The sequence below is a fragment of the Anthonomus grandis genome, chromosome 1, assembly GCF_022605725.1.
Source record: "Anthonomus grandis grandis chromosome 1, icAntGran1.3, whole genome shotgun sequence".
NCBI classification, from domain to species: domain Eukaryota; kingdom Metazoa; phylum Arthropoda; class Insecta; order Coleoptera; family Curculionidae; genus Anthonomus; species Anthonomus grandis.
In genome coordinates this window covers 6,878,412-6,894,286 of record NC_065546.1, presented here as the reverse complement: position 1 = coordinate 6,894,286, position 15,875 = coordinate 6,878,412, and the positions used below count along the sequence as shown (strand labels likewise).

General features: G+C 33.1%; 1 protein-coding gene across 2 annotated transcripts; it reads left to right on the top strand.

The window, feature by feature from the left end:
* Window positions 1–769: 769 nt before the first annotated feature.
* On the top strand, window positions 770–14,812 carry LOC126739689 (tubulin polymerization-promoting protein homolog). Of its 2 annotated transcripts, none has more exons than XM_050445515.1 (4): window positions 770–932; window positions 9,553–9,758; window positions 13,473–13,667; window positions 13,723–14,812. In XM_050445515.1, the coding sequence occupies exons 2-4, from the start codon at window positions 9,561–9,563 to the stop codon at window positions 13,903–13,905; spliced, it is 576 nt and encodes a 191-aa protein (XP_050301472.1). In that variant the 5' UTR covers window positions 770–932; window positions 9,553–9,560; the 3' UTR covers window positions 13,906–14,812. The 2 variants fall into 2 exon arrangements, with proteins under 2 accessions (XP_050301472.1, XP_050301543.1); XM_050445586.1 differs by lacking the exon at window positions 770–932 and adding an exon at window positions 8,822–8,998.
* The last annotated feature ends 1,063 nt before the right edge of the window (window positions 14,813–15,875 follow it).

Below are 15,875 nucleotides of genomic sequence, written 5' to 3'. Positions count from 1 at the left end.
TTTACAACTCGTAAGAATGATAATTCTGCTCTGCCCTTATGGTTTGTCTACTATAATAAGCTACTGGATGAAAACGTTCGTCTGGATGTAATTATAAAAGAATTCCGGCTAAACCTAACATACTCGCGTCGGTATAAACTTCGGTAGGTAAAGTTGGTTCAAACAATGTTTCTTATTACAATTAAATAATTCTGATTGTAATTTTCTAAAAGCGTTCATCTCATGTTCACCCCAATTCCATTTAACAGATTTCTTCGTTAATGTGGTTAACGGCTTTGCTATGCTTTCATATTCATTCTATTCATGCTTTCTTAATTTAGAAAGAATGAATTTTAGTCAAAGGAGGACATTACTCCAAACGTTAAAGGAAGATTGAAATTTCTGACCTAGGTCAATTCCCAGGTGTTCCTGACTATTCACAGATTTTTCAAAGCCTTTATAGCAAGTTTCTTGGCTAAACATTCTGTAAATATTCATGTTGAATTATTGACCGCAAACTTGATTATGAAATTAAAACTTGTGAATAAATTTGAGAATGCCAAAAATTGGGTGTAAACTTTGTTGCGATATACTTTGGACAAATGTAATTGCATCACATTAGTTTAATTGATATGACAGAAATAACATCCAAATATCTATATGTATATCATATTATATTACAAATTATGATATTAAATAAATATAATAAGTATTCTTGAACTTTTATTGATGACATCACTCTATAACAGCACACAGGAATGAGGTAATAATCCAAGTTAGAATTCAACAGGAAACACCCGAAATCCTCATCAACTTGCGCAACGCTATACGCAAAATAAATCGGTCCGATCAGTCAGTTTACGCGGCTTGAAGCGACAAATTCACGCGATTTTCTCGCTTTTTCGGATATTTGGGAAGTCAGAGTTTTGCTTTTTTTTTGGAACAATTTAAAGGTAAACATTTATTTCTTTTGTAATAAAGAAAGATAAGTTTTACGAGTAAAACTGATAAAAATTGTTCTTGTTTAGTTGATCAAAAGGTTGCTTGTGATGAGAGGATTATCAATTTATATTTATTTTAAAAAAATAGTAATAATATATGTGCTTGAACTAAAATAATGTTTTTTAATAAAATTCTTTCTTTGGCCTAAGCTCACTATTATCTTAATAATATTCGGCAGCAAATATATTTTAAAATGTGTTTTTCAAATTATATTTATATACAGATACTACACATATGATATTTAGACTACAAATAATAAAAAAATCGACATGAAAATTCTTTGGAAAAAAAAACAAAAATATTCGTGGCATCAGCATTTCTTAGTCTTTGTGTACCTTTGAACACAGATCAATGGGAATACGCATGCTTTAGGCCGCTATCCCGAAGGACGATGAAATAGGGCACAGGAGAAAGCTATTCTGGGAAAATGATGTCACGTGATAGTTGTTTGCTAACATAAAATATAGGAGTAGCCTATATAACAAATATTAAAGTATTAAAATCGATATTACAATTATAATCGGTCTTTTACATGTGGGATGGGTTGTTATTATAAGTTTTATGGTTCAAATTTTTTTAAATTTCAGATCTTAATGGTAGAATCTTTGATAAATATTTGAGAATACGGATTGATTTTTTCAGCTAAATGAGGTCGTTTATTTTATAGAAGAGTAGGTTAGGCATATTGTCTAATTCAAACTTAATACTAAAATCATCAAGATTCTAAAATTGTAAAACCAACTAAGGGATAATTAAAAAATCAAACCTATAAAAATGTTTTTGTGACTTGTGAATAAAAAAAAGAAATAAATATTTAAGAAATATTTGTAATTAAGATATCTCAATTTTTTTATATTAAGTTTATTAATATTATTTAAGTTTTTATATTAATGTATTATTATAGTAATCAGATTAATTATAAGTACGAATAAAACTACTCAATATTGTTATTTTTTAAATAATTTTCTTTCTTAATTCGTTCATCTTTGAATTATTTTTTTAACTTTATTATAATTAAATATTTTAATTATGTTGCATTAAATATTGTAATTTAATTAAAGTGAATTATTTAGATTTATATTTTGATTCGCCTTTTATTATTAATAAACTTAGTGTAATTATGTATAATATTTTATTCAATTAATCTGGAAATGTTTAATCAACTCTTAGAATATATCAGGGTTAAATAAATATTTAGACCTTCATGGGACATTGCTGGGATATTATAGACGTGCCCACTGGATTAGGAAAATCATTAATGCACAACAAAAACATGATACATAAAATATATGAGGAATATATTTGACGAAGTACACAAACTTAGAGGTACATATGTTGTAGATATGGTCACCCTGTAGAATAGACTAAAATAATCCATGATATTAGTACCGTAGTTTTATTCATACATAATACGTCACTTTCTTACATTTTAAAAATAAAATTGATTCATTTTGCTAATGAACAAACTTAGTAGACGTAGCAAACAAACTTACGACGTTATCTTATATTTTATGTGCCGGTATTATTTAATGTGTTTATTTAACCCAAGGACGTTGTTAAAAATATTATTGTTATGAGAACTTTAATTATTAAACGTGTTATGGGTAATTAGGACATAGTGTTGTCATTTGAGAGGCACCGTCAGCAAGAATAGTACTGAATAAATAAACTATAAAGTTTGTTATAAGTTATATAATAAACTATAAAGTCCGTTTCATTGTGATATATATGGTTTCGGCCCAGCGGTATAACCAGAACTTAGGGAGACCTATATTAAGAATGATTTGGGGGTCGTCTAGCTTGTATACATTATACATATTTATATACAAAAAAATCAATCATATACACATATCATAGTAATTGTTCATGCTATATACATATTAACTTTTTTGTAATTTTTTCTGCAAAACTGGAAATCAATTCATTTATTAAGGAAGAAGATTAAAATTTGTGTAATTATCTTATTTTTCTATAGACAGTACAGAAAAATTTGATAGTCGCTATTGTACCAAAGAAGTTCTTAGACAATTTTTAATAAGCTTTAATTTTTTTGAGAAACTTCGCTCAGCCGTCCCCATTGAATTGTATTAATAAAAGCTCAGCAAGATAAATTAAATTATAGGTTAAATCTTTATCAAGCAATTCTTTTACTTTTCTTTTAATATTATGTCGTTTGACAATGCAAGTATTTTATCCGATTGTAAAATTGCAATTATTATATTAGTTAAGCAAAAACACTGATATTGGTTTGATTAATAAGAATATCAAAAGATTTATGATACACGTTAATCTTAAAGTGGATAGAAATTCTATGGCTTCTGTAAACTGGTCAACATTTTTTTAGTTTTTCTATATTTCTTGTATAGGAGAGTCAGCGACTATAGGTATATACAGTATTGGCCATAATAGTTGGAACTTTTGAAAATTTATTATATTTTGTGTGGGTTTTAATTAGCATTTTATTTTCTTTTATAAAGTTGTTGTACACGAAAAACTAGTGTTAATTAATTTAAATGTTGACAAAAATTCAGCACCAGTAGCAGTTCGGAATAAAAATTTTAAAAAAGCTGGACACAATACTTGGAACTAAATGATTTTTATTCAAAAACGACATAAAACATAACTTATTGAAACCATAATATGATAATTAATATTTGGTATGGTAACCCTTAGCATTAATCACTGCCTGCATTCTTCTGGGCATTGATTCAATCAAATTTTCAATTATTTGTCTGTCAATGTGAGTCCAGGCTTCAACAAGCTTATGAAATAGTTCATAAGCATTTTTGACTGTTCCAGATGCCCGAATTTTGCGATCCAGATGTTTCCATAAATTTTTAATCGGGTTTAAGTCTGGACTCTGGGCCGGCCACTTTAAAACTGTGATCTTTTCTTGGTCCAACCATTCTTTTACCAATTTTGACGAACGTTTTGGATCGTTATCATGCTGGAATACAAAATTTACTGGCATAGACTCAAATTTGTAAGGCTCTATTATATTTCGCAAAATATCCCAATACATAAATCGATCCATTTTCCCCACAATTTTATGTATTGGCCCAGTACCATACCAAGAAAAGCATCCCCATACTACCACATTCCACCTCCATGTTTAACCGTAGGTCGGATAAACTTTTTCTTGATTCTTTCACCTTTCGGTCGTCTTACATGAAGTATTCCATAACTGGAAAACAGATTGAACTTAGATTCGTCACTAAATAGCACTTTTTTCCAATCTTGTACAGTCCAGTTAAGATGATCCATTGCAAATTGAAGGTGTAACTTGAAATTTTTCTTCCGCAGCAAAAGTTTTTTAGCAGGTCTGTAGCTGTTAAGTCCACTAGAACACAATCGCCTTCTTACCGTTCTTGCAGAGATATTGGAAGGCTCACCTTCATTTAATTTTTGGAAAATTTTGGAGGATGACAAAAATGGGTCATTCTGGGAAATACTTAAAATTCGCCTATCTACACGGGCAGTCGTGGCTTTAGGTCTTCCAGTGCTTTTACCTGGTACCACATTTCCAAATATACGATATTTCTTAAATATCCGTGACACGGTGTTCTTAGGAACGTTTAGTTGTTGAGCAATATTACGCTGCCCAACACCCTGATTGTAAAAATCTAAAATTCTTTTAAAGGCCTAAAGGCCTATTCCAGCGACATTCGCTGGAATAGGCCTTGCCTTTTCCCATGGTAACACAAAATAAAATAAATAAAAAGAACCCACTTGCACACTGGTGTGCCTGTAAAATACATCTTTTATAAAAAGTTCCAAGCATTTTGTCCAGCACAAAAATTTAAAGTATTTCTTATTGTCTGAAACAAGATGAGGTTGAAATTCTGGTATATAATTATTATGCTTTTTTGTTTACTTATAAATATGTTTATTGATTGGATGTACAAAAACAAAATATAAATTTAAAACATTGGAAAAATTTTAAATTTTTAAAAGTTTCAACTTTTATGGCCAATACTGTATAGGCGCGCCGCGCCGTCCGACCGAAGGCAGCGGTGCCTTGAAGTCAAAAATTAGTAATAAAGGGGTCAAATTCCTTTCGCTCATGAAAACTCAAATTTAAGGCCTTAGAATAACTTGAAATTTTCAGGCTAAAAGGGGTATTGATAACTTAAAAGCCCTATAATTTTTGAGCCAGATCCGTATACAGGCTGAGTAATTATACGCGAATAAAAGTGAGTAAAAAAATTAAATGCTTCAAAGGCTAAACTATAATTTAAATAAAAAAACTGCTTCAGCGATAATGCTTAGTTTTATGGGAGAAATAACATATTTGGAGGTTTTTTTTAACGATTTTACGCGAAACGGTACTTATTTCGGAAAAAAAGTTTTTATCAAAAAAAGATTCATTATTTCTCTTTCAAATGCCATACAAACGAAATTTTTGACGACCCATAGAGGGCGAGCAATAATTAACTTTTCCCATGAAGGTCCGACACAAAAATCATATTTTATTTAATAACTTTCTAGTGGCGCTACCTGGACCAGTTATATTTTCAGGTATTAAATACTATAACAAGCTGATTACTTACGCGTAATTAAAATTCTTCTAGCATTAATTGTTTTTGAGATATTTGAATTTTCGCGTTTTATTCATTTGCCGTGTCCCTGTACAGTATACAGGGTGTCCAAAATTCGAGGGTGACTATTGGAATCTCGGAAACCGTAAGTGTTACAGCGTCGGTTAAATGGAGGCAAAGTTGCGCAATTTGGAGCTTAATAAAGTGACGTTTAAAAAATTGTAAAATTCCGGATACTTATAATCGAAAAAAAAAACAAAACGTCGGATTAATTTTTTTTGCATCATGTTGTAGAGCATAAAAAGTGGCAATGAAAAACTGTTTTTAGTTTTCCGATATCTCTTTAAATAAAGTCGGTAGAAGATGAAAACGATTTAAACATATTTCGGTTTTTATTTGGATATATCCGGAAGTATCCGGAATTTTAAAATTTTTTAAACGTCATTTTATTAAGCTCCAAATTGCGCAACTTTGCCTCTATTTAACTGACCCCGTAACTCTTACGGTTTCCGAGATCCCAATGGTCACCCTCGAATTTGGGACACCCTGAACATTATTAGAAAATGAAACATCATCTATAATATCGCACATTTTGTTTTACAACACATTAACGATTACGTAAAACTTCGATTTTTTTAAAAAGTCCATTTTCCTCCATTTTTTGTTAAATTTCACCACAAGAGTGAAATAATCCAATATCGCCGCAACCTCGGCATATTTTTTTCTATTGCGGCCACGAAAATTCGGCAACGTTTTGACGTTTTACAAAAATGCCGTTTTTTCAACCAAAATAAGGCCAAACCGGGTGGCTCAAGAACAAATTGGCACTTTTTTTCATTTAAAAATAATGGGATTTATGCACGATAGATCGTATTGATCTATTTATTTAAAATGTGAATTTAAGTTGAGGCTTATGATATTGAAAATAATTTGATAAAAATTAGACTCTAATAAAGTATTATTTTATTTACTTTGATTTTTTTTTATTCATTTCTTTCGATTGTACAATGTTTTATTAACTTAACTTTTATATTAATTTAGCTTAGAGTAGCGGCGTACATTTGACTATGTACTAAAATAAAATACACCCTTATCGAAACAATAATCTAGCAAGTAACTTGCCATATTGAAATCTAGATTAGATACGCCAACTTTTGAAATTACTTGCCAAACAGTGAAGTAATTTCCTTTCCAGGACAGTTAGTTAAAGTTGGGAAATTTCAAAAGCCACAATTTTCAACACAGCAAAAATCTGATTATTTCTTAAAAATGTGAACAGTTGTGTTTGAATTTAGTTTTGTAATTTACCTAAGGGTTATATTCGAAAGAAAAATTGAAAAGAAATTTGTAACCACAGTACTAAAAAGATCAACAGGGTGTGTCGATTTGCCTATAATTTTAAAAGTACTCAAGATAGATTTTTTGTAATATTTTTGTTTTTACTTTGTATATTATGTACTTTTCTTGTGAACTATTACTTACTTAACATGGCCCAACGTTTAATGCTATTGCCAAAAAATACATATATTTCTTTATCAAAAAACTATGACACTTCAGAAACACGTTTAGCCGCATCATATAAAACTAAATTCAGGGAGTGTGAGGCATAATGGACATAATCATTCATGTTCTTTCTCATACTCGTTTATACGCGTCCATACAAACCCGACATGACATTTGTGCCATCGCAGTCCTGCTCTCTACACTTAGAGACATCAATTCCTTATTCTTTTAACCCCAAAAAATACTCGTAATGTACCTGTGTAGGTACACCATTATTTTCTGTTATTGAGGTATATTGAAAAACTATAGAAAGCTAATCTATCTTTAAGAAATTTTGTAGTATACAACTTATAAGTTGTTTTTGTATAAATAATGGGAAAAAATTAGGCGTTATTTCTTTGTAGAAATTTTTTATAGGCTTAAATAATTAATTTCACTCCTACGCCTTGAAAGAAGTTCTTTTAAGACAAAATCATATTTCGACATTATAGATAAAATTGATCAGAAATTTCCGGATCTCTCTTAGAGGCAAATTAACTGCTTAATGCCATTGTCATAATTACATTATCAATTACATTACATTATAAAAAATACATTTCGCCAGAAATAAATTTTATTTTTCATGTCAAAATTTTGTCAATTGTATCGCCATATAGGTACTCATTTATTATAAGATAATGCAGAATTAATAACCTGCTGTGACTTTTCAAGTTAACTTATATTTCGTATTAAACTGCTTCTGACAGAAATGCCATTAATCCATGCGATTGAAAACATTTTCCATTGACCACTTATTCACCATTGTCACCATTCACTTATTTAAAATAAGTAAATAACATAACCATTGCCTAACAACTTTAACACTTCACTTATTTAAATATGAGTAATTAAATTATGTAAAGCTTCGCTTTATTTCTTAATCCTTTGAAAACGATCCTAGTGCCCCTATCCGGGCCCATTATCTTACTTATTTATTTATATTTATATCACAATTGACTACAGAATAATCTGCCGAGAGTTTTCCTAAATAAATGAAATTTTGTCAATGATTTTAAACTTTATTGAGTTTGAGTTTAAATATAACTAAAATATTAGAGAAATACGTTAATCTGTAAGGCTATTGCTACTTACAGAGTTTAGTCTTATCTAAAGCCATATCTGTTTTTGAAGAATCTATGCAAACAATGATATTATTTCTAAGTCAAATAAACAATAAATCTTAGTAATATTGCAGTAATTTCCATAACAAATACTTTCGTAAGAGTTGCCAGTCTGTTAGAACAACCATGATATTTTTGGTACCTTTCTAAAATTATTTTCCAGCTATTTTTTATTTTTCTGTTTTCAACTCACCCTCCAACTATAGCTTAACTATAATATATCCTATTAAATTCTAAATTGCCTTTGATATTTTTTTTCAGTTTTTTGTCATATGATTAATGTATTATATATTTGGTAGCATTCGAGGTCTTCTGAACTTTGTATAATTGCTACAGCTGATACAGCGGTAGCTATTAGGTTTGCCCCTGGATCCTATTTCTGTCATTTTAATATAGTTCTAAGTATTATAGAGGGCAGAGGACCTATTAGAATAATCAGGATAACTTCGGCACTATCTTATTAATAAATATAATGCTTAAGATTAAATATTTTGTAATATTATCTTTTTTCAGTCGTTTTCTCCTGACAATTTAAATAAAAAATAAACTGATAACCTCCTATTTATTTATTTAATTAAATGGCACTTAGGATATTATATTATATTTTGATAAGACAGTAATAGGTGATATTTCTGATAGACAAGTGTAAAAAAGTGGTGTAATTTCTATTTATAGAGATCATATGGATATTATTTTTATTCTTATATTCTTTGACATATAAATCTGATAATAAAAATATACTTTTTTCATGATAGACTTAAAAAAATGTTTTAAAAGCTTTAATTTAATCCATGAAACTGAAAATCGAGAATATCGGTAAGATTTAGTTGTATTAGCATAGCATATCAAGAGATTTTTATATACATGTTCCCCTGATACAAAAAATTTAGAATAATCCAATGTGAAGCCCTTATTAGAAGAAAATGGTTGATGGTACTCAAGATTGTTTCTTTTAAATCTTGTAATGATAAATGAAGTATTTTTTCCACTATGATGAATAAAATAAGATAAAACATCTAATATCCATTGATATTCCCTTATGCAAATTAAAATTATCTGAAAAAAAGGAAATATCAAATGTATAATCAAAGAAAAAATTAAACAAAAAGTAAGTATCTATATTTAGTACAGTCTAAGAAAGCAAAAAGAATGATATTAAAATACTTTAAATTTTATATTATTTTTTAATTAGTAATTATTATTATATCAGTCATTTTGATTTAATTGGAATCACACCAAATGTATGTATTGTTTCAACAAAAGTCGATTTCAAATATATTTTTTAGAACAATGGGAACTACATGTACAGTTAATAATTTTCCAATTTTATATTTTAAATCCAAAATGTAAATTTTGCGATTTATTTCTAGACTAAACGATGAGCGAATCACCACAACCACCAACAAACGAGGTACAAAATCTCAGCATTGACGGCGATAAGGCCGAAAATGGCAGACCTGCTACCCCGTCTTCCACATCTTTTAATGAACAATTTAAGGCGTTCGCTAAATTTGGCGATCCAAAATCGGATGGCAAACAAATAACATTGTCTAATAGTGATAAATGGATGAAACAGGTGATTATTATATACAGGGTGTTCCGTATTGTTATATTTAAATTATGGGGACATAAAGTATGCTTTACTTGAACCAAAAAAAAAAACGCAAAACTTGTAAGTCCCTTTTTATTTGTTTCAAAGTTATATGCCCACAAATGTTATTGATTTGAATTGTCGACAGTGGGCTGCCAGGGAGTTGTGCATATAGGTCTCCTGATGGACCCGTCATGCCCCACCGGGGTTTACCAGAGCCCAACGGCCTTAGAGAAACCGATAAGGCTCTCTGGTTTGAAGGACTTAAAGTCACTCGGTACACTGAAAGTGTTACCCAAGTATTTGAACCTGGCGCGCGTGAGTGCTGGGCACTCCCCGACTACATGGTCAACGGTTTCACCCTCCTCACGTGTGCTCTTTGGCCTGTCTCATATCGAAGACTCAGTCCATCTTCGGTGGGTCCACTTGTCCAGCAGACCCGTCATTGACACGACCGCAACGCATTTGGCGATACTAACTATGGGTTCCGTCCCCATCGGCACATTCGCGAATCCCAGTCTGTCAAGAGAGTCCGCTTCCTTATTACCTGCATGGCCTGCGTCGCCAGGATATTAAGACGAGCTGGACCCTGCAGCCAACCAGCACCGGTTTTTTCAGAAGTTTTATGAACTCTAGTACAAGCTTGGAGCTTACCTTTGCGGCCGTGATAGCCTTAATGGCAGCTCTGCTGTCTGAGCATATTGATACGACTGTATTGCGGTGTCCGCAGCCTAGGATTTTCTGTCCGCATTTTAATACAGCAAATACTTCGGCCTGGAAGACAGTGGCGTGCTCCCCCAGCGAGTATGCCCTACTGGTGTGTGGGATCTCACCACAAAGCCCCGATCCAGCTCTGTTATTCATTCTGGAGCCATCTGTGTACCAGATGGTCCCGCTATTTAGCAATGCAGGTCTGTTGGAATGCTGCCACTCCTCTCTGCCTGCAATGTGCGTCACGAATCCCTCGCAGTTCACAGTCACTGGAGCCATGCAGTCACTGCCCATCAGAAGGAGAGGACGCAAAAATTCGGGCCATATAGCCCGTGACCGGTCTCGCCAGCACGTAGTTCGCCGAGGACGTATAGCCTGTACATAGTCCTCATTGCCTCGAATTGCACAACGAAGTTCAGAGGCGAAAGGCTCAGCAGTCTCAAGCGCTCTAGTTGGCGCCGTCCGCATGGAACTCGTTATGCTGAGATATGCAAGACGTTGGATTCTATCCAGTTGAGCACGAATTTTCGCTTTCTCCGTACATGGCCACCAAACGATAGCTCCGTATGTGAGAAGAGGTCTCACAATGCGCGAGTAGATCGAGTGGAGGATCTTAGGAGACAGACCCCAGGTATTGCCGAAAGCCCGCCTGCAGGCCCATATCGCGCCTTCTTCATTCTGGTGTCTGCATGATCGTACCAGAAGAGTTTGGGATCTAACTTGATTCCCAGAAATCGAACTGTCCTGGAGTAATGCAGCTGCACGCCACCCAGAGATATAACAGGGGGCGTGCCAAAGTTACGTCTCCTCGTGAATAGTAGGAGCTCTGCTTTTTTGGGATTAATCCTGAGACCCCCCGAGAGGCACCATATGTCCACCATACGCAGGGCTCTCATCATAGGACGCCGCATTGAAACAGCATCTTTCCCTGGGCAAAGGATTACCAGATCATCAGCGTAGGCCTGTGTGTATAGGCCAGCATTGTTTAAAAGATTTATCAGGCTGTCGACCACAAGGCACCACAAGGTAGGGGACAATACTCCTCCCTGCGCGCAGCTCCTAGTCGCCAACGTTTCGACAATCTCGTTGTTGAGCAGAGCAGATACATGACGTTTCGAGAGCATGGCCTCTATCCAGCTAACCAAACAGGGTTCTGATCCGCGGCTCTCGAGTGCTTGGCAGATTAATGCGAAAGAGGTTTTGTCAAACGCCCCTTCAAGGCATGTCTGAGAAACGCACCCAGATATGCCTTGCCACTACCCAGAGCACCCTCCACCTTCCTTACGAGGTGGTGTAGGGCCAGATCCGTAGATTTGCCCGCTTGATAGGCGTATTGGTGCACATGCAGCGGTTTGTTGACCAGAATGCTTTCCTTAAGGTACCGATCAATCAGCCTCTCCATCGCCTTTAGCATAAAACTGGTAAGGCTGATAGGTCGGTACGATTTGGGATCTGTGATCATCACAAATGTTATTAGAGCTTGTGCCCATAAGCCAACAGATGACGTAGTTATCCGTATTTGACCCCTGTTTTGTCTTATTTGTTCAGAAGCTTGCTAAATACGGTCCAATAACTCTTCCCTTGTATTTGAAATTTGCGCATAGACCAAATCTTTCATGTACCCCCATAAATAAAAATCAAGGGGATTGTGATCGAATGATCTAGGTGGCCAGGCAACAGGACCACCCGGACCAATCGATCTTAGGTAGTTAGCCGTAACCCAGTTTCGGACAGCAATTCCGAAATGCGGTGGAGCCCCATCAATTTGGAACCACATGTGTAGACGAATATTCAGTGGGACATCCTCCAAAAGTCCTTGCAGTTCTTCCATAAGAAACTGAAGGTAACTGTCCGCATTCAACCTTGCAGGAAGCAGACCAGGACCAATCAACAAGTCATCGATTAAAGCAGCCCGTTAACAACAAATTCATGTTGAAAATTACAAGGACGTAGAGCTTTTGGATTTTCTGATTCCCACCTATGCAGGTTTCTCAGATTTGTAATACCACGTTTTCATCTGTCCACAGGACTGTTCTGCAGAAATGAAACTTAAGACGGGACTGTCCTAATATCCAGTTAGAATAAACTAGACGAGGATAGTGATCTTCCTCAAGCAAACCTTGTGCCTTACGATAATAATACGGATATAAGCCTTCACGTTTTAAAAATTCACCAAACAGTCATTCGTGGTACTTCGACTTGTGTAAAGATTCGACGTACACTGATAGTTAGATCTCTTGCAACAGTATCTAATACTTGTTGATCAAAGTCTGCTGGCAAGTTCACTCCCCGATCGAAATAATAATCATACAGTCCGCATTTCCGAAATTGTCTGCGTACTGCCAGAAATGTTCTGCAATTAGGTATGCGCCTATTTGGAAACAGATGTTCATATTCGCAAAATGCATGTCTGCGTACTCTTGAGAAGAAAATCGGTAGGGCATTTTAATAAAGATACCGTCACTCACTAAGAAACCAGAAATAACTGTCTTGTTTATCATAAAACAATTTCCTTGGTATTTAGTTTTTATTTACTTTATGAATTTATTTTTAGTATTACCCTCTAATAACATTCATGGGCGAGTAGCTTTGAAACAAATAAAAATGGACCTACAAGTTTTGCGTTTTTGTTTTACTTAAAATGAAGCGTACTTAATGTCCCTAAAATGTTAACATAATGGTACGGGACACCTTGTATAGCCCTATATATATATTTTCCTTCTATTTTATGTTATACCATTCCTATGAGCAAAACAAAGAATGTATGAATTTTCAATCTGTTACTACTTGTACAATATACGTAATAATACAAATAAGTTCCATTAAATTCATGTCTTTATTCGCCAAAACAGAACTTTTTTAGCTAGGAATATGTGTAATATATTATGCTAACAAAAGAAAATCCCGTTTTGAAAATAATTAGTAGAATTGTATAATAACTTATTATTTACATAAAGGTCCATATTTCAAAGATCAAAATGATTTTAGGCAAAAGTAATTGACGGTAAAAAAATCACAACTACAGACACTGGCATATATTTTAAGAAACTAAAATCTCTTAAAGTCGGCATTGTCGATTACAAGAAATTTTTGGAAGACCTAGCCAAGAACAAGAAAGTCGACCTTGAAGAAATCAAAACTAAATTGACAAACTGTGGCACACCTGGCCACCATGGTGTGGGGGTAAGTAAATTGGGTCAGACATAATATTATGAGTTTAATAAATTACTCTTTTTAGAAGGTACAAAATACCAGTACAGTGGATCGTCTGACGGACACCTCAAAATTCACCGGAACCCACAAACAGCGTTTTGATGAATCCGGAAAGGGTAAAGGTATCGCTGGTCGCAAAGAATTACCAGATACTTCAGGTTATGTCAGCGGGTATCAAAATAAAGACACTTATGATAAAAAAGAATAAAACAGTGGTTTTAAAGAAAAGTTTCTTGTCCAGTGTAAATGTATTTTTTACTTTCGGTATTACGATAATGTAACATTATAAACATAAGATTTACCATGCAATAAGATTTATTTTAACATTAGGAACAAAGGCATACGTGAAAGATACACTGTGTGTAATGCGTTAAAGTATATAAAGAAGTTATACTTTAGCAAAACTCTCTTGCCTATTTTTGTTTCTTCATTGATATTTAAAAAAGATATTAAGAGTATAAAATTAACTCGATAACCTTAAATGATTAACTTGCGTTTAAGGAGAATCAGGCGAATAATCAAAAATTATAAAATAATTAAAATTAAGTTAAAAATCGACTATTCAAACTTTTAACGACTTAATTGGTAAATCCACACAAAATCAAGATCATCTTATGCACACTAGTCAAGTTTTAAAACACTTAAGAAAGTAGACTAAATCATAGTTATAATTATTGAGATAAAGGATTATTTTCAACCTATACTAATAATTATACATTCAGCAAAATTATTGTTAGGAAAGAATGAAAACAATTCTAAAATCTTTTATTTTCTATAATAAAATAGTGACAATACCTTAAGAAAATGTATGTTGCGGTACATAAAAGCGATTTAAAAAATGTACCTCGGGGCAATTTTCTGGTTGATCTTCCGTCATATCTGTCTTCTAGCATGTCAAATATAATGACCAATATTTTTTAGATCCTTTCTTTGAAAATCTACCAAATGAGAATTAAACGTACAATTTATTGTAATAAGAATTTATGAGATTGTACTTAAAAGTTTTAAATTATAGTCTTCAATGTTTGTTTTTATTTTTATGAGGGTATTTAAAAGAGTTTATTATTATTTTGTTTATTATACTTATACAGAAATAAATAAATGTGTTAAGGTAATGAGGATTTTGTTTTCCTATTCAGTTATTTTCATTAAATCAAATAATATGTAATTTCTACTGTTCATGGAAGGGTAAGTACAGGTGGACTATACAGGGTGTTCATTTGAAAACTTCCCACCACGGATTTATCGAAAACCACTGTTAAAAAAAAAAACGCCGAAATAGTTTGATTTTTTTAAATCGGTCGATTCGTTTTCGAAAAAATTAGAAAAATCTTTGTTTATCTTAATTTGTTCAGATAGAAAACAAAAACATAAAAATATCAGTTTTTATTTTAACAAGTGTTCAAAAAGTTGCCCGTTAGGGGCCAAATCTACAATTCGTTTATAATTTAAAACGGAAACTACCAACATAAACAGCAATTTCGAAGATTAGACGTGGAAAAATCTAAATAACAACCTGAATTTTTTTCCGCATTCTTTTCATCAACACAGATATCCTGGGCGAACTATATTTATTGTTATACCTGCATAGTTATTTATAGTTGCTAAGGAAAATAAAGAATTTATTTTGCCGTCAGTTACATTTGTGACAGTCTTGGATTAGTGATGATGAAATGAAATTTATTTGTTGAATTGAAGATTTTACTTCCAAAATGGTTTACACACTAGCCGAAAGAGTGGAAATTATTCTAATTTATGGTGCCCAAAATCAATGTGCTCGGCAAACTACCGTCACGTTTAACGCCAGACACCCGGAGAAGATAGCTTCGCATAGGTTTGTTTTGGACCTTGTTACTAAGTTTACTGAAACTGGATCTGTTGCAAATAAAAAACGTGATCATCGGCGAATTTTGGAAGAAGCCGCTCAAGTTGAAGTTTTGGGTCATTTTGGAATAAATCCTAATACTTCATTACGCAAAATTGTTGCTGCCACTGGTATTTCATTAGGCTCTGTTCACACAGTTACCAATCTTCATGAATTTCATCCATTCAAAATGAAAATATTGCAAGAGTTAACCGAAGACGATTTCGATAGGCGAGTTGAGTTTTGTGAAAAAATGACTGAAGCGATTAATGATAATACTATTCATGTAAAGAATATCTGCTTCAGCGATGAAT

Coding starts and splice junctions, on each gene's coding strand:
- LOC126739689 (XM_050445515.1), top strand. CDS start 9,561: ATGAGCGAATCACCACAACCACCAACAAACGAGGTACAAAATCTCAGC. Junction 9,759..13,472: donor GTGATAAATGGATGAAACAG/GTGATTATTATA, acceptor AAATGATTTTAG/GCAAAAGTAATTGACGGTAA. Junction 13,668..13,722: donor CTGGCCACCATGGTGTGGGG/GTAAGTAAATTG, acceptor TACTCTTTTTAG/AAGGTACAAAATACCAGTAC.